Here is a 25,452-nt window from a genome sequence, read left to right on the forward strand (position 1 = left end):
GTACTCTCTTCAAGTGAGTGGGATGTGATGTATCCCAAAGGCTCGTCTATCCCTCCTTATATACACCCACGACCTGAGGTCTGAGAACCGACAGTCGACAAAAGGCACCTGGATTAGGCATAGAATTGGCTTGCATAAGTCTCTCGTTGAGGGAATGACGGCTGGACAAATCGACATGACGCCTCACAACCTCGTGTGTTCTCAAAGCTTCCCTTTTCGGGTGCGGGGTCCCACGTCCTCCCACGTCCACCGCCCGAGCTGACTACAATATAGTACTGTCTGCTTTTTTTCTGCTTGATTTTGGAAGATTTGAAGGTTTGGTGTATGTACAAGGTGTGTGTGGACGTGTGTGGGAAGATATGAGAAGAGCTGACTATTAATAACATTAAGAATGACGGTGGATGGTTGCCACCGCCACTGTGGCGTCTCACAGCCTGCCTATGTACTGTATCCAGTACCCAGGCTTTGCTGGTCTATCCATCGATCATTATATTCTGTGAATACAATAAGGACAAAAACCCAATAGCAACAACCAGAACTTCCTCCTTCCTGACCACAAGAAACGCTTTGATTTTGTTTCTTCTTTCTGAAAGGGGGGCCACCGAGCCTTGCCTTTCGCGGCTAGCGCAGGGCATCCCTCCACGTCATACCGAGCTCGCGTCCCCCATCCAGCTGCTGCTTCCTTTCTCATCCCCACCACTCCGTCCGCCGTCCTCACCCAAAAAAAAACCAGCTCGTCTTTCTTTCTTTACATATTCTTTCTGTAAACGTCTAGTCTAGTCTTGACTCTTCGTAGCGGGGCAGGCCTCCCACCCACGAATCCTCCAATTCACGGTCGATTCTGAGTATTCATCTACGCGCTTTTGGGCCAAACGGACGCTCGAAACCACATCGACTCTCAAGGAAATCCTTGAACTCGAACGTTTGAAGCATTAAACAATGACCGTCCCGCGACGCGAACCGGGCGTCGCGCCCGCGTCCGCACCGACGTCGAGGACGAACTCCGCACAGGCGGTCCCGAAGGTTAGCTCGAACACGAAATCATCGAAAGTCAGATCGAAGCTGGCTGCTGAGAATGGGAATGGGAAGGTGGTGGATGGGGTATGTGCTTTTGCTTTTTCAGATTTTGAAAGGCGGTGGTACTTTTTCGTTCCGACGGGTTGCGTGACGAGGCGGTGGGAGGGGAGGGGAGCATGTCGTGAGGCTCGTCGTCGTTGAGCTCGACGTGCGGGATTGGTTGATGAATGATGCGCCTCTGATGGTTGCGGTCGTGCGCCGGACCTCATGCAACTATTCCCATGCACTCCAGTCTCAGAGCTCGCTGTGACGTTGCGGGCTTTGCTTGCACCACGCGTATTGTGCGTGAGTTGCTAGCGAAGGGATGCGTGGGCTGTGTTGCTAGCGCAAGGATGCGTGGGTTGCTCGCGAATGCTAGCGAAGGAGTCGTACCCCTTTCACGCGCGAGGGGCGTTGCGTATAACGGGCTTAGTCTGGTGGCTGCGATGACTGTAGTGGAGCTCTTGATAGCACGCAGGCGTAAGCCCGTATCTTTGCGCTCTCTTTGTACGGGGACATATCTTGCCACCTAACGTTTTGTGTGTGTGGCACTTCGTAACCGTACGCTGTCCGAAATGACCGTGTTCGCCGTTTGGGCACTCACCCTTGAGCATGCTTCGTGTGACTGGATTTATTGACTGACATATTTGCTTTTCTGCTGTAGGATGATTCACTCAAAAAGAAGGGCAAGCAAAAGGGCAAGCCTAAGAAACAGGGCAAGGTATGTCTGTCCTTCTTTCCTCCATCCTACTTGGTATGGTTTGTTCGTCAATGGAGTTCGAGCTGGTGTGATTCCGGCTACGAAACCAGGCTGGTTGCTCCGGCCCCCATCTTCTGTGCCACGCCCACAACCTTCGCTACCTTCGTTCCTTGTGTACGCGCGCCAACACATCACGCTAATCCCCTCGCCCCCACAGAAACGCAAACGCACACTCTACTCAACCTCCTACCTCGACCTCCTCTTCCGCTACCTCCTCCTCTTCTTCACAATCTACTCCCTCTCCGTCTGCCCCTCCGACAACTCCCTCGACTCCCCCATCTGCCGCGGTCTCTCCATCTACCGCAAACTCGTGCTCGATCCCTACGTCCTCCCCCCGCTCAACAGCGCCTACCACACCATCATCACCCACCCCTCCGTCGCGCCCAAAATCGAACAGGCGAGACCGGTCGTGGAGAAAGTTTTGTTTGTGGCGGATAAGGTCGTAGAGAAGGCAACGCCGGTGGTTAGAAGTGGAGTGGCGGTTTGGAAAGCTAGGGTCGTGCCGCAGTGGGAAGGTCGGATCGTGCCGCTGTACGAGAGACATGTCGTCCCTCGGGTGAGATACTACATCGAGCCATACATCGCCCAGATCGAATCATACCTCGCGCCCTACATCGACACTTTCAATTCGAAAGTCTACGCCCCGTCGAGTGCGTCCCTATCGCACTACCACCGCCTCGCACAACCGTACATCCACACCTTCGCACTCAAGACGCACGAATACGCATTAGAGGCCTATCGCCTCGCGCGCATAGCATACGCCAAGAGCGCCCCAGTAGTGCGAGAAGCGTGGGTGCGCGCGGAACCGGTTAGAGTTTGGATAGCGGGGAAGGTGGGCGAGGGGGTGGGGCAGGTGGGAGTGTTGAGGAGGAGGTGGGTGGATCCGCAGGTGGAGAGGATATGGGAGGCTGTTGTGGAGTTGAGTGGGACGGAGAGGAAGGGGGAGCCGGTGTTTAGGACGCAGAGCCCGGGACATAAAGTGAATGAGGGCACGACGGAGGAGAGGTTGAGCAAGGTGGAGGCGGAGCCGGTGCCGGTGGTGGAGGACTTGAAGCCGGAGGAGACTGCGAGCGCGAGTGTGATTGAGACGGTGGAGAGCGTGACGGAGAAGGCCAAAGAGACGCCGGTCGAGGTTGTTTTCGCGTCTGTCAAGTCTGTGATTGAGGAAGCGACGAGTTTCGCGGGGTCGTCGGCGAGTGGTGCTGTACCCGCTGAAGAACCTACACCCTCCTCCGTCACATCGTCCTCATCATCCTCGGTGGCACAAGAACCGGTACCCACGCAAGTATCTGTCCCTGTATCGGTCGACTCGTCCGTCGTGGCCGATGCGCCTGAAGGAACGACTGCCCCCCTCACCGAAGAAGCTGAAGAAGTCGAAGGGGGAACAATCGACCTCGACCTCCTCAGCGAAGACGAAGAATCCGACCTACTCGCCCTTCTCGGTCTTTCTCCCTCCTCTAACTCCAACTCCGCCTCATCTTCCTCCTCCTCTCCCTCTTCCTCAGGCTACACATCCCCCACGATCATCGACGTCGACCCGGAACTGGGAGCCGCGACGGCATACGCTGCCCCTCCTTCTCCTGATGATCTCACGGAGGAAGATAGGAAGAGATTGAGGATGGAGAGGAGTGATCGGATGAGGGCGGATGTTACGAAGCGGACGGGGGTGTGGGAGGCGAGGTTGGAGGACGGGATTAGAGTGGGCTATGGCCGTGTCGTCGCAGCCCTCGAAAAGACACGCAAAGAGGCTGTGAGAGACCTTAAAAGTAAGAGTGCTGGTGCGGGTGGGGAGAAGATCAGGGGGAGTGTGGAGGGACTGGTGGGCGAGGCGGAGAGGCTTGTGGGTGGGGCGGAGAAGTGGTTGAAGAAGGAGGAGAGGAAGAGGAAGAGGGAGGGGATTGAGGGGGAGGAGGGTAGGGCGATGTGGGAGATGGTGGTGGAGAAGGTGGAGGAGAAGTGGGTGGGGAGGGTGGGCGAGGTTGAGGAGGAGGTTAATGTGTGGTTTGGGGGCTGGACGGGGAAGGAGGCGGATGAGGTGTGTTTCTTTCCATTTCTCGCTGTTCCCTTGGCCTTGGATGGAGGTAAGAAATATATGTATACTGACATTTCATTTGTGTGTTTATAGGTCAACAATATCATACGCGAAGTTCGCTCCATCGCAGAACGCGCCCAGGGCGATATCGGTCTCGATTATTCGTGGCTCGAGGACGTGACGTACAAGGATTGGCAGAGATACCATGACTTGATCCGACGTGCGTTCCATCCCTCTCTCCTCTTCTTTGTCTCCCTTGCACGTAGTTAACCTTTTGCTCTGTTTATTCTTTCACGATCTGTCGCCCACGCGCCCACCCTTGCTTGACGATCAATACACCCGTCCTTCCTTGACGATCAACACGCAAACAGGCACCGACAACTTCACAGCCGACGCCATCGCCCTCCAGGACGGCTCGCATCCCTCCGCGTCGCCTAATCCCGTGCTCGCAGCGCTGGAGGACCTAGAAGAAGAAGTGAAGGACGTTATCGCCGGGTTCGAGACGCGGTTGAGGCGGGTGAAGATCGGTGGTGAGAAGGTGTTTGGATCCTCCTCTTCATCCTCCTCAGCATCATCAGAACCGTCCAGCTCGTCGTCTGCTGAGTTCCCGGAGTCTACGTCTTCGGTGGAAGAGGGAATAGAGGCAGAAGCGGAGGAGGCGGTCGAGAAGATCGAGAAGGGGGATGTGGAGGAACCGGTGGCTAGTATTTTGCCGATTGAACCGGAGCCGGAGGTTGCGCAGGGGGTGCTGGGGAGTGGAGCGGGTGTTATTGGGAGGGGGAAGAAGGAGGTGGAGGAGGCGATGGGGAGGGCGGAGGTGTTTGGGGAGGGGGCGAGTAAGTTTGTGAAGAGTAAGAGTGGGGAGGCGAAGGAGGCGGTGAAGACGCATGCGGCGGATGAGTTGTGAGTGGTCGTGGGGTGAGGTGTGGCAGGAATCAGAGGAGTTTGGTGCAATGCGTCGAGTGTGGTGGAATGGCGTAAGAAGTGGTCGTTGGCTATCTTTGTGGGTCCATTCTTCCTCTACCGGGCTACGATGCATGCTCTGACACGATACGCTGCAGAACGGATTATTAGGTTTATTCAGCTCGGTCTCCTTGTTATTCTATCTCTCTGCCTGCAAAGCATCATCCAACATATGCAATCTATGCAAGTCTTCATCTCTCCTCTACAGTCCAATCCCGTTCTCCGTTAGTGACCCCTCTTCCCTCTCCTCTCCGTTATTTTTTCTTTCCTTCTCTTTGCTTTCTTCCCTTTGCTCGCTCTCGCCGTTTCGTTTCATCATTGCCTTCCCCTTTTATACCTAGCATCCGATTCGATTCCCCGTACAGGTTCCTATATCTGTGCTCAGCCGCGGGGCACAACTTGCCACTTGGCACCCTGCTCGAACTCGCTTCTCTTACAATTTACATCCTTTGCGTTTATGAGCTTTACATACTCCATAATGAGATGGCTTTCCCCTCTCCTCCCTATTCACCTTCGTTCCTCGGAGTGCCTGAGCTGACCCACAGGTCGTCCCGAAATGAGCTGTCTGGTTCATGAGGACTAGCTGTGGCTGGAAAGAGGGGCAGCAACCCTTCACCTTTCGCCCTTGAGGTGGTTGTCATGCATTTCTCTATTTGTTCACGGTACATGCGACAGTGGCAGGTATTTTTGACTAGCGGTGTCGATATTGCTGCGGTTGCCTGTGTGGTTGTCCTTGCATTCAGATACGAAACCTCGGCCAGACGTCGAGCACATGTAGAGCGGTGGCGTTTCGTATGGAGGGGTTCTATGCACTGTAAGTCCGCCATTCAATCGCTGAGTGATTCGTTGCTGACTGTTGGTGACTCCACATTTTCATGGGCTAGCTTCGTATATTCGAAGTTCGAGACGATCACCTCGGCTTTCTGTCTTTTTGTTCCTGTTGACTCCTCCGGTGTTAGGGTGGAAACCTACATAGATGGGTCGCGGCCGCTACCGCGATGCGCTTTGACTTGGGAGACGGTGTCCACCGACCCGTAACATGTACAGCAACGGCCTTGCCGATCCCAGGGAATCAAACGACCAGCCGATTCATGTCAGCGGGAGAAACTCCCCTCTACTTGTCGCTGCCGAACAGGTAGGAGATGTGTGGCCGTTTGGATCGACTGCATGGTTCTAAGGTTGTATTTATTACATACAATCCTTGATGACGTCGCGCAATCTGAGGCTAACTTTTAGTAAGTTGTATCTGTGCATGCGGCTCGGTGTCTCGGTCGGGCACCGACGCTGGACAACGCTGGTCATCGTTTACTCCCGTGTTCACTCGTCGGTCCTCCGACGATCATGACCGGTTGGGCACAGATGGTGATGTCGCGTCACGGCTAACTATGCAGGTCGCTCATCCGTAGTTGGGGTCGACGGAGTTAGTTTAGACAGCCGAGTGGAATAGTCTACTGCTTGTATAAAGCAGTAGCTACGTGGGGTCAAATACAGCGGTACGCTTTTCAACCTCGAAGATTATGCCGGCACTTACAATAGGTTTCACCAGTGCCTGGCTTCGTTTGATCCCAGCTCAAGACGCAGCATCAAAATACGTAGTCTGTGCAGAGGGGATAATCATTGGTTGTTTTCCTTCGACGGTATGAAAGGCAGTGACACTATATTCAGACCTATCCCCGTCTCAGTCGGCTATTCGTGCGCTGTACTGGGTTATCACTCTGCGACTAGTGGTGTCCGCGGAACGCTTGGATCTCAGTCAGATATCTCGGGTCTGACTGAAAGAGTGCTGCTCGAGGTTCGATATCCTATTGTTAGACCATTTGCGGAAGGCTTGTGATTCTGTTGTTATCGTTAGGGGGTAGACGGATCACGGCGAGCTTGCGAATCCAAATCAAACCGATGGTCGGACAGAGTGATTGACTGGTGTGTCAGTGATGTTAAGCGTTTCTCACACAAACAAAAAGAAGCGGGTCACTGATCTCTCCCTCTTTTTCGTTCTCTTTAGCCGTAGAACAATATGTTGCGCAAGATACAACATAGAGAGCAGAATGAAGCTCATCGACGTCACCACAATTCCCGAGATCTTGGTGGCGCTACGTCGTAAGTATTTTCGTCACGCACGTTGTCGAAACTTTGTCGTATAGACTTTGCTGCCCCATGGCAGTACGCCTAGCTGAAACAACAATTGTTGGCGGCAAAAGTCGATGATGCCTCTCCATCATACTCTTTCCGGGCAACGTGGTGGGCAGCTACATCGAATTGTACTGGTCAAAATGTGGGTGAATAGACCGTATCTGCGAAGAATATTTTGACCTCGCTAAAGCCCAATGGGACACGGTGATTGGTCCGATCGCCGTTTTTAAAGTCGTTTTAAACGGTTGCAGATACGGTCTAATGCTAGCAACAGTGCTTTCCCTGGAGCAAAAGGCATCGGAGTCCGTTGGTTTGTGGAACAGATCCGCGGTTGACATCTGCTCATTGAGACCGTTTAAAACCCCACTTTGCAGGTGGAGGTGGAGCTGATACGTCTTGCTTCTTCTCTGATTCGGTGAAGTTCTCCTGATCAGTCAACAGGGGAACTTTTCGTCGGATTTTCCGTTATTCCAGTCGACCAAAGCCCGATGATTCGTACTAATGTGGGACTATACCTTCCTTCCTTCCTGGCATACATCCCCTTCCGTCTAACAAGGCCGTAATTCCAGGCAGTCGTCGCTGCTGGTCGAGCAAAGATGTAACGGAGGTTTGTAACAGCCGTCCACTTCCTGTTCGCTCCTTCCCGTCATGAAGACCATATCAGCAGCTGACTCATGCTATCATGGTTCTAGTAGGTTCCTGTGGGTGTAACATTGTTCATCACAACCACCATCAACAAATATAATGGCCCAAACTCACACTCGCTAAGCAAACACTCGGGCATTTGGTAGCGTTCGCGGCTACCAAGGCCCTACCTCTCCCTACCTCCGCTCGCAAGATGCATGATCCTCGGCTGTTCGCAATCGACAATTCAAACACGTACGTTCCTGTTTCACTTGTCGCTGAGATGTGAATGGTTCAAGAGCACTCGGCGGTACCCGTCACAAACAATCGCTACCGACTGCCGACCATGCTTAGTCCTCCCGACTCTGCGATCTTATTCAATTGACATGCCTGTTCGCACGGATATCACGTCGGGGTAACGAGCTTCATCGTAAGCAGCGGTGTCAGTGTGGTCATGGTCTACTGCGTTGACGTTCAGTCTCTCAACCGCTGCCAGACGAAGATCGCGCGGATTATTGCAGAGACAATAAAGCGACACGGTGACTTCGAATCATGCGTGCCTTGTGTCTCTAGTGGTTTGATCGGCGTCGCCAGCTTCTATTACCTCTTGACCTCAAAATGATTATCGATATTAACGTTAACACTGAGCACTGTGATGTGACCTACGGTCTGTGGCGCAGAGCCAACCCGTTTGAGGGCTTGGGTATGTTTGATGGGGGTTTCAAACACTCTTCGAGTTGCTCCTCGGACCTAGGTGCAATGTATGTTTTACGTTCCCATTCGGGTATAGACCACTCGATGTGAAAGTTTTCGATGATAAATCACCTTTGTTTCCCTTTTCCCATCCAATTATCTAACCATTAGAACCCTAGCAGTTCTACGGTAAGGTCGCTCGAGGGAGATGCCTCTGTAACTCCACTTGCGGAGTCTGGATCTGTGCATCGAATTTCAGCTCGCCCTAGAGGCACCTCCGTGGCCTGTGGTGAAACGGCCGCCGAGAGCTGCAGAGACGACCAGGCTAATATGTAGCTGCATGTTGGACTACACTTTGTGATAGTCTACGTAAACCAACATTGCGCGAACTCTCTTATTCCCTCCTGGCAGGTACCGATTGTGAAACGACGGGCCCTCTGGCTCTTCTTGAGCTTATGGTATGTCCCCTATTACCAGGCCCATGTCAGATAGAGCTGATCGTGAAAATTTCCTGTGTACAGCCTACTAATGCCCGGAGCCGACCACCTAGCTAAGGGTGCATTCGGCAACCGAGAGCGGCGGATTCTCGCCCGATTTCCAGCCACAGATTCTCGTGCCTGCGGGTCGGACCGAGCCATCTTCGTACTCCGACGCTGTCACGCCCGACGGTACCGTGATCTTGCACGTCGAGTACCATCCCATGCCGTGTTCGACGCAAAATCTACGACTCGAAGGGCTGAAATTAGCTTCTAATATTCGCAGAAGGACTTGTGAGGGAGACCGTTTCGCATATTTCCCCTATTTTTTGTGGACGAAAAAGTGACTGGTGATGGCGTTAATGAACAACCTCCGAAGGGAGAGTTCGGCACTGTGGCGCTCGTCATGGATGTTCAGATGCTGTACCCATTTCACTCCATGAACCATGGAAACATATGAGATAGACCTATGATCCTCCCCATGATAGCATTAAGCAAATCCGAAGTGAAGTCGAGGTGCATGTGTCAAGCATGCACCATAGGCCCCTTGTTGAAAACATGCCTTTGAGAGGTCTTTACGAGCCCATCCGTCATGCAGGGGCAAATTAAACGTTTATGAAGCTGTACAGAGTCTCAGAGCACCACCATTAGTTCCTTTTTTTTGAGCTACACGAAGTGTGAACTGCGAGATCGGCCAAAGGTGTGAGCCTCGGGACACTATAAAAAGTGGATGGAGATACACTTCGAAGCACATTATAACATACTTTTATCTTTGGGCAACACGGCACAGTTTGCAGTGCAGCTCACCAAAGGTAGCCCATCATCGTGACACGATGAGCGCGAGTTCCTCCAAGTCTCTTGGTGAAAGGTGGCCGCACTGATAAAAGGGCGAAGTGCCACAGCGAGAGTCACATCAGTCACGCAATATGCACACGGCAGAGCTCGGCAGGCATTTCGGCTGCCGAAGAATCCACGAAATCCGAGAATCCATATTCTTTCATTTTGGCGGGAGAATCTGCCCGAAATCGACCCGCTCTCGGTTGCCGAATGCACCCTAAAGTTTAGAGTAATCGCATGCTGTTCGGTGTGTCTATTGTTCACACATTTATTAACCGTTGATGGAGCGATTCCGGCGAAACGTCGTTGAAACCGGGTTAGGATTAAGCTGTCGAGATGATGTGAAGTTGCTTGCTAAAGTAGAAGGACACTAAAGAATCTGGGCCCCATAGTCCTATCCTACGTGCTTGGTGCGCACAGGCACTGTCATGGATTTACTCGGAATCATTGCCATGGACGAAAAGTGTATATGGTATGATGGGGTCGTCGACAAGGTGCGCCTCTCGATCCGCTGCTATTCAAGTGGGTTTAAGGGCCTTTTTGTACTACCTTATCCAGATTTGGACGGCAAAGAGCTTCCCATCGCAGGGCTTGAACGTGATTTGTTCTCCTGCTCCGCGTTGGATATGATCAGCAAAGTCAGTATCACAGCTTCCCATGTCTTACCTGCGTGCGCCAGGTCTACAACTATATTTGTGGTCCATATTCAATCGACAGTGTTGGTATTGGTGTACCTCCTTCAACGTCCAGAGGTCTTCGAACCCGCTCTTCTCGATAGCATTACTCCAATCTGCCAGAGTTAAGACTCCGTTCTTAAATCTGGGTGTATCCAAGCTCCTTGGGTCAACTACTCTCCGCTGTAGCTGCGAATATCAGGCATCTGACCTGTGCCCAGTATTGCTTCGCGTTGAACGCAGTGCTGCTGGCTGCTTGTTCGCTTCCCCGACAGTTGCCTTCAGGCTTTCGATGCCACAAGTCGGTTCGACGCTAAAGTTAGCCTGTGGTAGTAACACGTCATTGGGAGCGCAATGCAGAGGGCGCTGATGCGACCGTTTGCGGACGCCACCTCGTGAGGCCTAGTATACGTGCGCGTATTGAGTCGAGGCTCGAAGATCGTGTCTGTCAGGTTTTGGTGCTCTTCACTTTCTTTGGAGGCTCTGACACAATCGCCGCATTTGTTACAACGGACGTATGGCCGCTCCACGGACTCGCTGCATCAGGATTATGCCTTCCACTGCTCACCAAAGGTCCGAGACACTCTTGATGTTCGTGTCGACGTTTCCAAGACCGGCTCTGTTCCTTTCGGCCCAGGTGTTGCTGATGAGGAGTACGCCGCACATGCAACTGTTTTGAACATACTATTTGTCTGGCCTACCCATCTCTCAGTGTTTTTCGACACACGAGACCCTTGAGATGCAGCCCACCAGCCAATTTTCAGCCTCCACGACCCAACGATATAGGCTTCTAGGGATATACCGCTACAGTACTCCAAGACCCCACTGCGGCGCGAAGGCGTCAGTCAATTTACACGTTCTGCGCCTTGTTTTTTGGTGTCAGCTAAGTTATGTACAGCTGGAGATTAACCCACCTCCACAAAACCCTGTTCTCTTTCCGAGGGTGAATGACGGTATCAATTTAACCGTAAAGCTATTTATCGTATTCTACTTGTAGCTGATCACGATGCTTGATTTAGCTCGAGAATCGACGGTTACGTTCACCACTGCCGTTCTCGGTCCTACTAGCTCATCATAGCTCAACTTTCCTTCCCTCTGCATGATGATCTCTCAAGACCTCACCGCGTTCAACATCGCCTTGTGGCGACATGATTACCGCCGCGTCTCGCCACAATACGTCCAGGCCGACAGCGTACGAGTAGGATTGAGCAAGAGCTAGTACCTTTGCCATGCATTCCGAGGGTTCGGCCGCGCGTCAGCCGCTTCACACGGAGATTTGTACGACCCGCTGGAGAGATCGTGTGAGTTATATGGGTGGCCATTCATCGATGTTGAGGCTCGAGAATATCCACCCAACCCTCTCATAACAACTGTTCTCCAGGCTGTGATAGGAGTTCTGACAATACACAAGCCGTCGTCCTGGGATATGCACCATGATTCTCGATTTTCATCCCAGGCAAGCTGTTTGCCGCGTTCGTCGCCAAAAATGTTGACCACCAGGCAGCGGGATCCTTCTCCGGTGCTTCATGCCGTGTAAACGCGAGATGTCCGCTTCGAATTTTCCTCGTTCATCTTGTGTCCACGATGCTGGAACCTCAGACCTCAGGGTAAGTGGGCTGACCACATCTTGTAATAGGGCTGTGTGAATGTGCGAGGAATCCACGGCGACCGGATTGGGAAAGTACCATGGAAGTGGAACTCGAGACCGTCTGTTGCGTGATGGTCTATATATCAGTGCCTCGTCGTGTTCTGCGTGCTTGCGCGGCGACTGCGAGGCTTTCGTACCTCCAAGTAGATGAACGGAGGACTGGAGACCGTCACAGGTGGGATAAGAATGTGCTCTTCGTGGGTTCACCGTGGATATTGCCGTACATTCTCTTGCGAGGTGCCCACCGCATGCGCGTGAAGAAGCAGAACGACCGTCTTCGAACCAGTCAGCCAAGAAGCAAATTCGGGCGCAATGAAGTCAGTTGAACTAACTTGGGATAGCTTCGAATTTACTCCTCGGACGTCGGGGGAAAGACAATTCCTCGAGCAATTCGCCGAGCTTTGAGTGTGTTTGACCAAAAAGGTCCAACTGGTAACGTCCAAATCTAAACCTGAGTTTGACAGATGCGCCGTTCGCTCCGCTGAGGCGTCACATCTTTGAAGCTTTACGTTGGTCCAGCCCCCATCTTTGAATAACCATATACTGATGGAGGCCTTGGAAACGAGTAATGCATTCCAGAGCGAGGTCCTTCTCCGCAATTCTGTACTAGGGGGCAGATTTCCTAAGTCAATGCGGCCGCACTCACCATGCGTATAGATGCTATAAAAATCGCGATTAAATTGGGTAGAATAGGCATCAGGGATTCGACGCGTTGGGCACGTCGCGAGTCGAGGGTGTTCTAGGCAGAAATTGTGAGACTTTTAGGCCTTCGTGTTTATAAGATTAATAGAAATGCCCCATGTCCAAGGGGATGAGAAGTAGGGCGGATAAGTAATAGGAAGTCACTACCTCTCAGAAGGGGTTGGCCGTATGAGTAGCCGGCGTATCTCAAGGGAGAAAGAAGATACCAGTGTGACTCTGTGTGAAATTGCTTGAAGCAAGCGATTCCCAAGTAGGGCGGTTCGTGGGTACGGGTTCACCAAGCCCCCGTCATGCGGACGAAGACCTCTGGCATTCTGGTAGGTGGAACAGCACACGGAGAGCAAGATAAATCTCATAGATGGACATACGACAATCAAATAAGAGGCCGGATGGACGGTGACCAACCGACCACGAGTTCGAGACAGGTCAATATAGAAAATCGGAGCAATAAGAGAATTGATAACCTCTTGTTACTCAAGCCTCTTCCTCCGTCTCTCTCCAGCGAAGATTGCCTTCATAAAATGCAAACATCTACGAGTACCAGGTAGTCAGCGCCATTAGTTCGTGTTGCAATGAAAAGGGAGGCTCATAGGACGCACCTTGTTTGGGAATTTTTGATAGCACACTGTCGTTCTTTCCTTGCAATTCTCGGCCACCTTTTTGCTATTTCGGTTAAGTTGATGATCGGTGAGTCAACTCGTTTACAGGCGTAAAAGACAGAACCACGTACAGTCGAAAGAACACCCAAAGGTTCCCGTCATCGTCCCTCTCGACGGTGTCTACGCGCTCGATCGAGTTCTCCCAATTCTCCCTCTCTTTCCACTTCTTCTCCTTGCTAGGTTCGATCGTCGGCACGTCCTCCTCCTCCTCCGTATCGACAGTAGAAGGCGCCTTTGCCTTGGCTTTGGTTGATCCGTTTGACTGCCTCGGCTTCTTCGGTGCCCTCTCCTCGTCTTCCTCGACCGAAGTCTTTTTCAAGCTTGGTCGTCCGCGGCCGCGCTTCTTTGGCACTGCAGAAGATTGGGTTCCTTCATCGTCTGAAATCTCGGACCTGGCTGCACTCTTGCGACTCTTAGTGACCTTTGGCTTTGCACTTGCACTGGCGCTGGATTTTGGTAGTTTCGCCTTGTGTGTCTTCCAGAAAGCGTCGATAAGATCCTGCGCGTTTCTGCAGGATGATTGACATTAGCGAGGGTACTATATAGTCGTGGAATGATAAAGAAGTCTTGAGACTCGTGTCGAGCCATTGTGTCTGTATAGATGATGGGTCGATGTGCCGTCCTTTGTGCGACGGTGGTCCCAACATGGGTAATAGATGGAGGAATATAATGAACAACTCACCCAGCGTCTTCCTCCCTGACCCAGCTGTTATCCTCTTGAGGATAACCTTTCCACTTGACAAAATAGCCCACTTTCGCCTGCTCCTGAATAATGAGAAAGCATATCCCCGGGCAAGAGGCACCACGCGTAAAAAGCGTGTCAAGTGGATATTCGTGATACGCACTTGCTCAAACACGCCTTGTTTCGCGTCCAAAATTGCTTCAATCTCGTACTCCGGTTCATCGTCCTCATCGTCTCCTCCTGAGACATTCTCTCCTTCATTCGCGTCCTCATCGTCTCCTCCTGAGACATTCTCTCCTTCATTCGCGTCCTCCTCCGCGTCAACGTCGGCCTTGCTGGCGCGTTTCGTCTTCAGGGTGCTCTTCTTGACTTCCTCTTCGCTGTCAGAGTCGGTTTTGCGAGGCATAGCGTGTAATTCGGAAAGCAGACGTGAACGAACAAGTGAAAGAGAGAAATGTTGCAGGACGCGTCGAAAGCGCGTGTGGAATTTGCGTGACCATTGTGACAGCGTGATGTTCGCGCCACTCCCAATGTTGGTGGCACAGAACGGAAGATAGCCACGAACTGCCATCGCCCACTCCTCGATTTACGACCCTAAATAACTCTAGCTTATACTAATAGAGCTGAAGTGAACCCATTGCCTCAAGCAAGCTGAGCTTGAGCACTCATTTTATCCGTTCGAATTTTGATCAACAATTCAATAAAGCAACAATAAAGGTATGTTTCTGCCTAATTTCTGCCACTGGTATTCCTTCAATTGCAATGGCCAGTTCTAGGGCAATCATGTTTGAAGAAATCCCGCATCATTTTAGTTTCTCTCGAGGCTACCACCTAGTACAGGAGAACTTGAGGAGAACCGTTTACTCGTCGAATTGAACGCTGATAAGTAAGTTCCACCGTTTTCTGAAGTTGAGCACTGCTTTTACACCTTCTGTATCATACGCATTAGCTCTTTAACCATCTGCGATTCCGTGCCCGGGACGGCGCTCACGCTCCACTGCTCAGGCGAATGTCAGACGGACAAGTTTTCTCATCGTTGCCTCAAAATCCCATCCTTTAACCAGGACCGAGGCTCATGTTCAGCCCCATCCGGATCTGCGGATCCGGCTTGTAAAACCTCAAACCGCGGTTGTGTTACATACACGCAGCTACACCGCCGTTTGAGCTTCCGGTCAGAATAGGTTTGGAAGGTTCCAACCCGGATAGATGTCGTTCGGGCAATGGGCCAAGGTTGATGCAGATAGTCTCGATGCGAGAACCAGAGGAAAGAGTCACGGTCCAAGGTCGAAGTCGACCTTGGACCCATTATGTTGCTTAGTCATTGCCTAATATAGCGATCGCCGACAGCGATATCGACGAACCGTCGTCGACGCATTCACGCTCTGACAGACAGAACCGGTTGAAAGATATTAAGTTGAGACGGAGGGTATACAGTTGTGCAAAATCCTCGAAATCTACTCTATACAACACTATGGAGCAACGGGAGCAACAGGAGCGTCCTCTGCTTCCTCTGCCCGAATCGCAGCGGTGATATCCTCTAGCTCGCCATCAACGTTGTCCTCGTCGACGGACGGCTCAGCCGCCAAATCCCCCTCTGAATATGACTGCATCTCCTTGATGGTCTTGTAGATGGCCTTCTGCCAAGGAGACATGCCACTGATTCTCGGTTGAAGACCACCAGGGCATAAGCGAACATGCTTGGTCAGTGCCAGTTCAAACACTCTACAAGATACGGTCAGACAAGAGTAAATAAAGGAAGCAAATAGCAAGTTAACGCACTTGCTGATACTCTTCCTACGCTCCTCGGTGTTGGTGATCTGCTTGTACTTGTCGCGCCGCTTCTGGAGTTGTTCGTCGAGCCAATCCCAGAACTTTGATGCTCGCTGCTCTCCCTTGGATACGAGTTCTTGGAAATCTTCAAGCTTCATTTGCTGGATAATGTCAATTTCGGAGTCGTTAGATAGACTCATAAGGATTCGGCGTAGCAGTAAATCAACGTACCACCCAAGCCCATCGACCCCACATCTTCACCGACGGCTCGACGCTAGGCTTTCCGATGAGCTGCCCAACGAGTGTGTATATATTGGTCTTGTTCTTCCATCCCTTGGTCAGCTGTAACATCATTAGGACGACTCAGTATACATAGACGTCACATTCACAGGGGCCCGGTACGCACCTTTCGCTTATACTCGCCCCGAAGAGCACCCAAAGATGCTGAGATTGCCGTAGCGAACTCCTGTGTTGTCAAATAGTCTACAAGCGAGTCGGGAATACGATAATCTGCGGAATGGAGACGAATATGCCGCTGACAGCCGAAGATACAAAGGATTCAGCGACGAATAACTGAAGTAGCAAGACAAGCACACATACAACCCAACGGGCGGTCAAATCATTTTTGTAGAAGGGAAGATCTTCATTCATGAACGTTGCATGAAGCTTGGCGACGACAAATTGCTGTGAAGCTCAAGACAGTCAGTACAGCCCAGAGTGCATCAAAATTGGATGTTACCTTATACTGCCGGCCCTTGAAGTATGCCGTGGCTGTGGCATCGGACACGTCAATACGATCCCGAAGCATCCTCGCCCACATAGCGACCACGAGCTTGTGCGTCGGGAGCTGTAGATAGACGGACAGTTTGAGAGAAGAAAATAATGCACAAACAGGAGTAGACAAGAATGGAAACAGGATCGCACCTGAGCTTTCTCGATAAAGTCTTCTTGCAACGAGTCCGGTACCCCATATTCAACGCAGATGGCCGTCGCGAAGCCCTGGATGTTTTCCTTCTCGGAGTTGGTCCACTCGCGCAGGTTCTCCGGGCAAAGCAGAGAGTGGTCCAGTAACGAGAACGCAGATTGGTCTTGAGAGATGGAGGCATTAAGCGTGGCCTGCGATGTCGTCCGTAAAATGCCTTGATAATGGTGTTGAACGTGTCTGTCAGACCTAGGTTGAATCCAGAGAAGTGAGGAAAGCACGCACCATTATGCGATTCACCTTCTTCTTCAGTCTGCGACGTCGTATCGAAAGTGTTCGGGACGTCCGCGGTCTCCGTATACGACATGCCTGCTACATTGATATTGTACGGAAGACGGAGTTCTTGCAGCGGATCCGGAGTGCGGTTAGAGAAGCGAGCTGGAGTGGAAGGTGGTCCTGGTGTTGATGGCCGGGGGTTGGCATGAGCGTGAAAATTGCTGTCATCCTCGAATTCGAGATCGTCGCAGAGAGGCATGACCGCAGCGTATTGATCTGCTGGAACTGTCGAGATCCTGTCAAGGGAGTGGGTTTGGGGCGAGTGGAATGAGCAGGTCGCAATGAGGGCGAGGTGAATAATGGCACAAACAAATAGCAAACAAGTCAACAAACTTCACGTTGAGGCCGCACGCCGCACGGCACAGACTTCGGTCACATGACTGACCTGGTTCGTTGCTGTGTGGCACCACTGCGATGTCGCAACTCTCGACCTTCATTCTGGGGACGCTCACTGTGAGGCATTACCAGAAATGAATCCAGACTATGGTAATCGAGCCTTGCGAGCTGATGCTCACCACTGCTGGTGATTCGAGCATGAGCAATAAGTAGGATCAATATCATGAGTGGAGTGGGGCCACAACTGTAGCCCTTGGGTATTTGTTTGAATGTGTGGTATGATCCTTGATATCTACGATATCCGGAAATGAGTGGAACAAAACTGTGAGCAAATGAACAGATGATAGAGCATAAGGAAGACCGACACAAGTAGACTATAGTCGCCAAGACTTCATTATGTCCTGTATGATGTTCGTGCAGGCTGGCAGTCTTTCAACTCAAAGATGATAACAATCTCCATGAAGCACCCGATGAGACTTCGAGCACCAAAGCAAGCAGTAAGCAGTGAGATGGTCGAGAGAAGGAGCTGTTGAGGAGCTGAGGATGAGCGCGTGCATTGCGCGTCTCAGGCTCAGCCTCGTGCATTGCTTCCATTCCCACCGAATTGATGTGGCGGCACTGTATATAATGACCCTCGAGCGTTCGCACTATTCTCTTCCTTCAACTCTCACCTCTTCATGATCCATTTCACAGATTCTCCTTGACATGGCACAAGACAGACATGGCTGTATTATATTCAAGTACACTCTGGCACTCGAAAGCCAAGTAGTCAGTACATTGTGATTGGAGATCATACTCGTACGTTACAATCCCCGGCATCTTTTCAAACTTTTCTGACTCCGTCCGACTTTATCTTCAGTCCCAAAACTGCGGCCTTTACCGGTATCTGCCTGTGCACCGTCATCGCTAGCCTTTTCCAGCTTTTTTGCTCGTTGTACAGCCCTCTCTCCACTCTCCCATTCCTCCTTCCAATCAAGCCAATCTGCTCTGACTTCCGCATGTCTCGGAGGGAGCTTTTTGACGAGATAGGGTGGCGGTGGTTGTGGTACAAAACTGTCCGTCTTTTTCAGCTCCTCGCGGAGCAATACCGTCCAGTCAAACATGGCCTGCCATTCAGCTCGCGCGGTGTTCGTACATTCCCAGGCGAAATCGTGATCCTCCGAGAGTTTTTCGCAACGTGCGATGAGGGCTGCGCGAGATACGTATGGCTCTGTAAAATCTCTCATCATCGCATGGGTTGCATCTTCATCAGCATTGGGTACGCTGATTTCGTCGTGGCTAGGTGCGATCTAATTGGCCGGTCATTCAGACGTCTCTTGTCAGTATGCATCATTGACTCGAACAGTTATCAGCACGGTACCACCTTAAGTTTGCGAGTCACTGGGATTGTCTCGTTGACGACAGCCCTGTGTTGCACACCAAGTGTGTTATTATTGTCTAAAGCTTATGGAAAGTCAAATGAGTTCTTGTGGAGAGCGCAGTCAGCCAGGCAAACTCTCACCTGCCAAGTCGGGCTCAGACTTGATGGTGTTCTCGACAAAGTTCGAGCTTGCCTCTGTGGCCTTTTGGAGGAGCCGGCGCCTTCGGCGCTCCTGCTTCCGCTGTTCTTCTTCTGCCTGGCCAGGTGCCACAGACCAACCGGAACCTAGGTTGGCCTGTATTCAGCTCGGGACTAATACACTTACCCAAATAAATTGTGGCCATTACACTTACTCTCAGAATAAACCTCAGACTCAGAGTCGTACTTCACCGCATCTTTATCATCAGAGAACAGTGTAGCTTCTGGGTCTTGCGAGTAACCCTGGCCGTAGTTGTTGTCCTCCCACTGTGTTTCGGTGGTTTGGCTGTGGTCATTACCACCCGGCTTGAGCGGCCTTTTGTATGCACGATTGTTTGGCAAGTGCGGTAATATGCATGCAGAAACTTAACACGGCGCACCTTGCTTGATTTTTGAATTGCTGCTCGGAGACATAGCGCAGCTGATAATTAGACAGGGTTAGGGTGTTGTCTTGTGAGCCCTCGTATTCATCCTCGGAGGACATCAGGCTGGAAGTTGCATGCAAGAAGGTTGATCGACTGTTGATGCCACCACAGTCAAATCTTCGTGTTGCGCGCACTGGTCACGTGTCACGAATCAGTGGCGTTGTGTGCACTTTGTGTGTGGCGGCGCTTCCTTCAAATTTCAGTCTCACTGAACGCTCCCCTGATCCCTGGAGTGAAAAATGTACAACATGCATATTTGGTTGCTACGCTGTTTTATGTCCGAAAAACAACCTCCGTAAATATGCTGCATTTGCAGCTCTTGACTCTTCGGAGACATCATTCCTCCGCCTTCGACCTCCTACGTTGTTCTCCTCTCCTTCTGCCTCTTCTTCTGGTTGTGTAACCTTGTTTGCTTTAGCAAGCAATGCCTGTGCTCTCACCTCACGGTGGATCTGGTCTAGTACTTCAGCAGTAGGAGGTGGTTGGTTCATCCTAAACATACAGCAGCAATCAGCCGTTGTGTGCCATAGTATGAGGCCCGTGATCAGACTTACGCAGTATAATGGTCCTTTAGTCGGCCAATTAAGTCATCCTTCTTCCCTCCGACCCGTAGGTTCTCTCGCCGGCAGAGTTCTTTCAGAGCATCGTTCGTGCACTTTTCGCTGAATACACACCGTCAGTGTTTATGGATTTGCATAAATAAACAAAGAAGTGGGCTCGAACGCACATTGTCATGATCTGCGGCCGGACAGCTTTAATCTTACCAGGTGTCTTACGACCCGACACAACAGAATCAAAAATGCGGTCAAAGACCTGGTCGTCACCTGAATGTTCAAGTTGTGGCCATGCACCACTATCCTCATCGCCCACTGCTGTGCCGTCCTGTCCCACAAACATACTTTCCAAAACATCCACAAACTCCTCGTCATCCTGAATATTAGCTGTCACGTCTTCGCTGACAGCGGTGTCTCCTGTTCTTGGTAACGGAGGTGCACCTGCTCGGCCCATTACCTTGGCCATGAGAAGGTTCTTCTTCTCTTCAATCTGCTGCTGTTTTCTATCCCTTAGAGATGCAGCGGCAGTTCGTCGTAGCAATGCAACATCGTTGATCTTGAAAGAGTAGTGTCGAAGGGGGATAGGAAGAGCTGAAGTGATGTGCTTGTGATTATGAAGTGACGCTGTATTCAAGACGAAGCGTGTTTGATTGGTGTGCTCGAGAACCATGCGGGACTGCGATGTCAGAGTGCGCTCTTGAATGCGTGGCACAGCACGAGTAGCGAGGCAACCTCCATGATGGCAGTCATGTTGAACATTGACGGTACAGACAAGGTCCTGATTGCAAGTTGGTCTTTGTAAGATAGGCATTGATTTATTGGGTGATTCTTTCGACTCACCGATGCGGAAAGAAGAACATGATCATTGCTAACCGTCAAGATTGGCTTATCCAACAGAGCATGGAGTTCGTCCGACAGATCAAAAAGCTGTATCAGGGCATGGACGTCTAATGATGGCTTTGTGTGTTTCGAGCACATAAGAAGCTCCTTGACCATGCCAAAGCGGAGTGGTGAATACATTCCCTGAAGAGACATCGAGTCTTTGAGGATTGGATTCAGTGGACGGACAAAAAATGGCTACGCACACCTTCCGAACGACAAATGACCACAGATCCACACTTAGCATTATCGCCTGATTGAACGGTCAGATCGCGAGGCTGTGAGAACATCTGGTTGCCTATGGTGTATGGTCGGAACGTTGCTGGCAAACGGATAGAAGGGATGACTCCCGCTACCAATAATTGTGACCATGGCATAGGTGATGGCTGCTTGCGCACATCTCGTTTGGTGTACCAAGAGATGTCACCTATCGTTTCACTGCATAATCAGCTGATAAACCAAAGTCTGTGTTTCTTTCTCACTTACCCGGTGAACGACGATTGGTGACCGGAAGACCAAGCAAGGCTGCATGCTCAGGATGGACAAGCATATGCCGAAGGACCGCTGGACCAGCGCGGATCCAGCGCTTTGTGTGACGGTCCTGCCAATGTCCCCCTGTAACGATGTGCTTGATACAGTCCATGCCAGCAAATGACCATGCAATGTCCCGACTCGGAGCCGCTCGATTACTATGGATTGCCGCTGCTCGGAATACTGCATTGTAAGACTCATAGCGCTCAGTGGAAAAAAGAACCGCAGGTCCAAAGCGCAGGATGAATGCAGGAAGATGTACGAGAAAGTGAAATTTGGGTTTGGTGATGAGAATGGAGGGGCTGCACTGGGCAGTGACATTGAGGAAATCGTCTATGCATTGCGTGAGGTCCGTCTAGCACACGACAAAGCAGCTTCATGAGCAAAGGAATCAGAAAAGAATGACAAAATTCCGCACAATATATGTCTGCATGTCGTCAATCTCGGTATGCCATAGGAGCACGATGAGCCGTCCAATAAGATTCCATGCATCCAAAACCTCGCGAGGAACAAGATCATAAACGGTGAACGCCATGACTTGTGCAATTGTCTTGAAATGCTTGCCGATAAGTCCACCTCGATATTGACACATGTAATCACCAGAGATCTTCGGGATGTTCAGTCCATCTTCAATAATGGAGTTGAGTCGAGACTGAAATAGTGGTACTTGTTTAGTTTTGTCAAGCAGCCACATCGTCTGACCCCAGAAGTACTTGACAACTCCAAGTAAAACGGTATGAAGTATTTCCGTGGGTGTATCCTTGTGTATATCAAGACCTTTAGTGAGAAAGGACATGTTATAAGCATTGATATGACTACAAACCGACTATAACTGCTGAAAGATGCAAGGAAGACATACCATTCATGTCTAGTAGCGGGTTCATCACAGCACCCTTCGCATGTGCCTTGCGCAACTCCTCCGTTAAAATTGACTGGACTTCATCAGGAGTATATGCCGCACGATCAGGAGAAGCTTTGCGTAGCTGTTGGCCAAGTCGAACTAGCGAGTCGATGATTGGTTGAGCAAGCTGGTCCTTGAGGCCTGATTCCTTTGCAGCATCATCAAGAGCAGTGATGACATTTGGCTCAAGGGATTTTAGAAACTGTTGAAATACATGTTCCTGAGTTTCACCGTATTGACGGGGTTCACCTCCCTGTAATCACGGGTTTAGAAAATGAGATGATAGATGTTAAGGTGTGAATCTACCAGAAAGATGCTGCTGAATCCGGCATCCGAACGCTTATACTCCTGTGATCCGCCCACTTTGCATGTGCGGCAAAAGCAGTTCGCATTCAAGCCGGCACTGTTGCAAAGCTCTGCCTGCATCGGATTATCACCAGCAACAAATAGGGGATAGACTCGGATGAGGCATTCTTCCTGAGCATCACAATCGTATGCCACAACTGGCTCGACGAAGGTGCGCCTGATTTGTAATCAGTAAATGAAGCAAACTACGGACATAAAGTAGACGGACTCAATAGAGGATCGTACTCCATGCATAATCTCCAGCGGTGATGCATGTGGAGATGTTGCCACAAAGCGAACATGGAATTCTTGCATCAACTTCTCTCTAGGGAGCGCACCGTTGGACATATAACACGCCCAATGTTTGTTCCACTGCTTAGAAATATTGCCGGACACATCATCAATAAAGATAATGATTGGAATGGAATAAACTGGATGTGTCCCAGCTTTTCGTCGTAGAGGGTGAGGCATTTGATCACAGAGGCTCTCAGATGAAGCTATGAAAAATGTCAGCAGGTTATAAGAAAATCAAGCAGACGGAACGCACACGCAAAGGGATATATTCCTGAGTTAGCGCTAAGAATTTCTTGTATATTTGCCGTGAATGTTGATACTGGTACGGCCGCCTCTGTCTCTGTCTCTACCAGACCGTCCTAAATATCACTGAGGAAGTTGTACGAAAGAATGATGAAAGTGATCACGTACTGCAGTGTCCTCTACATGATTTCCAAAAGCATACATTGTGCCATTGCGAGAGAACCATCGCTTAGGTATGAACCAGCGGCCAGGTCCGCGTTTCACCAGTTCACCGACATAAAATATGCGCCCACCAAACTTGACCATAGGTGTCAATACCCCGTCGGCGACTTCTGATAAGACCTTCCGCCCATGCCATACTTGGTTTACTCCGTCAGAAGGCCATTCCGGATAAAATGTCATACTTGGGCGAGTTACTGGGTTTGAAATGTCCTGGAGATATCAATCAATAATCATTATAAGTGGTTAGATACTGTGAAGCAAACTTCAACCAACCAACCTTCTTTATAGAATCACCAATCTCATTCAAATACCATACATTTCCCTGAGCAGACACTTCACGACGTGTAGGACTGCCGAGTTCATCTCCAAGTGCACTCTGAAATTTGTTGTAGGTATGGTATGATGGAGACGATGCACCAAGCTCTCGTGCCCAGGATAATATGGCCTTTTGCTGGGACCGGGAGAATCGGAGCCGTGGTGAGTTGAAGAGGACACTTGTCAGAAACAGCTAGTACAATATTGTCATATCAGCTATGAGATATGAAGTGAAAATTAGCACAGGGTATGTACCGCCTTGTCAGGGTAAGGGAACCACTCTTCAGCATGACTTTCCGGTCCAAACCACCGTTTCAATAAATCTGCAGAGGATACCCCTTTCGAGCCACCAACAAAAGATCAATGCGGACTCAGAGCTTTGCATCTTGAAATTGTCCTGACCTTTTGCCTTCCCATTACCTCCAGCAGGATCATCGTCCTCACCGTCAATCTCATCATCATCACAATCATCCCAACCCTCATCCTCAAAGACAGGTGGAAGTCGCTCTGTTTCTTGCAGTCCAGCACCATTATCACTGCGAAGTGCACTGGCAAAGGATTCTGCAAGAGGGTCTACGGGATCCTCTCCTGCAGAGAAGAGTACTGGCCTTCCCTCCGCGTCTATCCAGCGGAAACTATCCTCAAAAGCATGGGTCATAGAAGGCTGTGGAGTGGGAGCTTCATCGGATGGAGGCGCCATATGAACATCGAAGGACGAGTCGACTACACTGAATATAAGTCGACATGACAATGACAAGTATTCTCATACAGCATACCGTTAACATCCATGGCCTCTGTTGTCGGTGGGCCATCTTGTTTGTCATCTTGAGCCTGTGGCACTGCTTGAGCTTTCGCATGCTTCCGCTGATGGGCTTTTGCATAAAGCTTGTGTTTTGTTGAGCTATCATGGCTGCCGACATTCCTATGCTCAATCCACATCGAGGAAGGGCAGACCTTGCACCGTGCAGATGAGCCGTCCACTTCATAATCTGTGTGGCGGTACGGCGGCATTCAGTCAACGGTCAACTTGAAGCAAGTTACCGAAAAACAATCTCAAGACGCACTACTCCACTGTACAGAGTGTTTTTGACGTGGTTTCCACGGTGTCCAACCGAGCTTCATGATATGCTTGCTTCGGGTATATGCGTGGTTGTCAGGAAGAAATGCAATCGAGCAAACAGGACTCAGACTCAGACGGTGAAGTTCAAAGCGCAGGCAAAGCGCAGGAGGTGGCGACGCACGTGGCCGGCCCGGTTCAGATGCCTGCCTTGATGGGGCCCCGCTCGTCGAGTTTGCTCCAATGTTGGCTTTGATGATGAGACCAATTGGGAGCCACTTACAAGGAGCAGAGGTCTACAATATTCGACTACAGTACGATGCACATGTTGTATACGATAGAAACAGAGGTTGGAGACCCCCGAGTAGTACATATTCTCTGCGACGCAAATTCAACGCGTGTCCACAATGTGGCTCGGCGCCGCTCCAACTATATCACTTTCGAATCCCGAGCCCGTTTTGAACCCAGACGGCCGTGTAATCTAGATGATGTGACGGTTTCAGGGAACAGTACGGAACCCAACCAAAACGCAACCCCATCAAAGTCTGCTTTACAGTCCCTGACGCTATGTCGAGTCTCCTTTCCGGCATCCTCCCGACGTCATCTGCATATGCATTCGACTATGGTCCTCGCACCGCCCCGCGCACGCGTTTTCAATTCCGTTGGTCTCTCGAACACGAAAAACTTATCTCCGATCTCCTGTTCAAATATAAAGGGACTGGCATCATTGTCGTTCGCTACGTCGTTTCTCTTCCTTTGAGCATCACCGCTTCTATATAGCGTACTCTCTTTCCTCCGCTTCATCCTCTCTTTCGCCCCAATCACTAT

General features: G+C 50.8%; 3 protein-coding genes across 3 annotated transcripts; 1 reads left to right on the plus strand and 2 right to left on the minus strand.

Annotated features, from left to right (window-relative positions):
- The first annotated feature begins 687 nt into the window (after positions 1–687).
- Positions 688–5,310, plus strand: STEHIDRAFT_147074 (uncharacterized protein). Its single transcript, XM_007304116.1, has 6 exons — positions 688–1,101; positions 1,721–1,777; positions 1,974–3,851; positions 3,942–4,068; positions 4,220–4,851; positions 4,910–5,310. The coding sequence occupies exons 1-5, from the start codon at positions 940–942 to the stop codon at positions 4,753–4,755; spliced, it is 2,760 nt and encodes a 919-aa protein (XP_007304178.1). The 5' UTR covers positions 688–939; the 3' UTR covers positions 4,756–4,851; positions 4,910–5,310.
- A 7,609-nt stretch (positions 5,311–12,919) lies between these two features.
- On the minus strand, positions 12,920–14,353 carry STEHIDRAFT_139356 (uncharacterized protein). The gene is made up of 5 exons (XM_007304117.1): positions 14,100–14,353; positions 13,937–14,013; positions 13,326–13,763; positions 13,195–13,258; positions 12,920–13,126 (listed from the first exon to the last, which is right to left on the minus strand). Exons 1-5 carry the CDS (start codon positions 14,340–14,342, stop codon positions 13,070–13,072), a joined length of 879 nt encoding a protein of 292 aa, XP_007304179.1. The 5' UTR covers positions 14,343–14,353; the 3' UTR covers positions 12,920–13,069.
- A 984-nt stretch (positions 14,354–15,337) lies between these two features.
- On the minus strand, positions 15,338–24,506 carry STEHIDRAFT_139357 (uncharacterized protein; the record flags this gene model as incomplete). Its single annotated transcript, XM_007304118.1, has 31 exons — positions 15,338–15,658; positions 15,716–15,867; positions 15,938–16,048; positions 16,113–16,241; positions 16,307–16,390; positions 16,446–16,553; positions 16,631–16,845; positions 16,914–17,200; positions 17,275–17,592; positions 17,972–18,025; positions 18,108–18,589; positions 18,664–18,737; positions 18,802–18,945; positions 19,014–19,174; positions 19,239–19,346; positions 19,575–19,775; positions 19,838–19,945; positions 20,011–20,615; positions 20,678–20,860; positions 20,923–21,143; positions 21,203–21,602; positions 21,666–22,024; positions 22,107–22,401; positions 22,455–22,671; positions 22,708–22,990; positions 23,041–23,146; positions 23,199–23,462; positions 23,530–23,760; positions 23,823–23,905; positions 23,970–24,290; positions 24,344–24,506. The coding sequence occupies 23 exons, from the start codon at positions 24,504–24,506 to the stop codon at positions 17,337–17,339; spliced, it is 5,319 nt and encodes a 1,772-aa protein (XP_007304180.1). The 3' UTR covers positions 15,338–15,658; positions 15,716–15,867; positions 15,938–16,048; positions 16,113–16,241; positions 16,307–16,390; positions 16,446–16,553; positions 16,631–16,845; positions 16,914–17,200; positions 17,275–17,336.
- Between the last annotated feature and the right edge of the window lie 946 nt (positions 24,507–25,452).

This window comes from Stereum hirsutum, assembly GCF_000264905.1.
Source record: "Stereum hirsutum FP-91666 SS1 unplaced genomic scaffold STEHIscaffold_7, whole genome shotgun sequence".
NCBI classification, from domain to species: domain Eukaryota; kingdom Fungi; phylum Basidiomycota; class Agaricomycetes; order Russulales; family Stereaceae; genus Stereum; species Stereum hirsutum.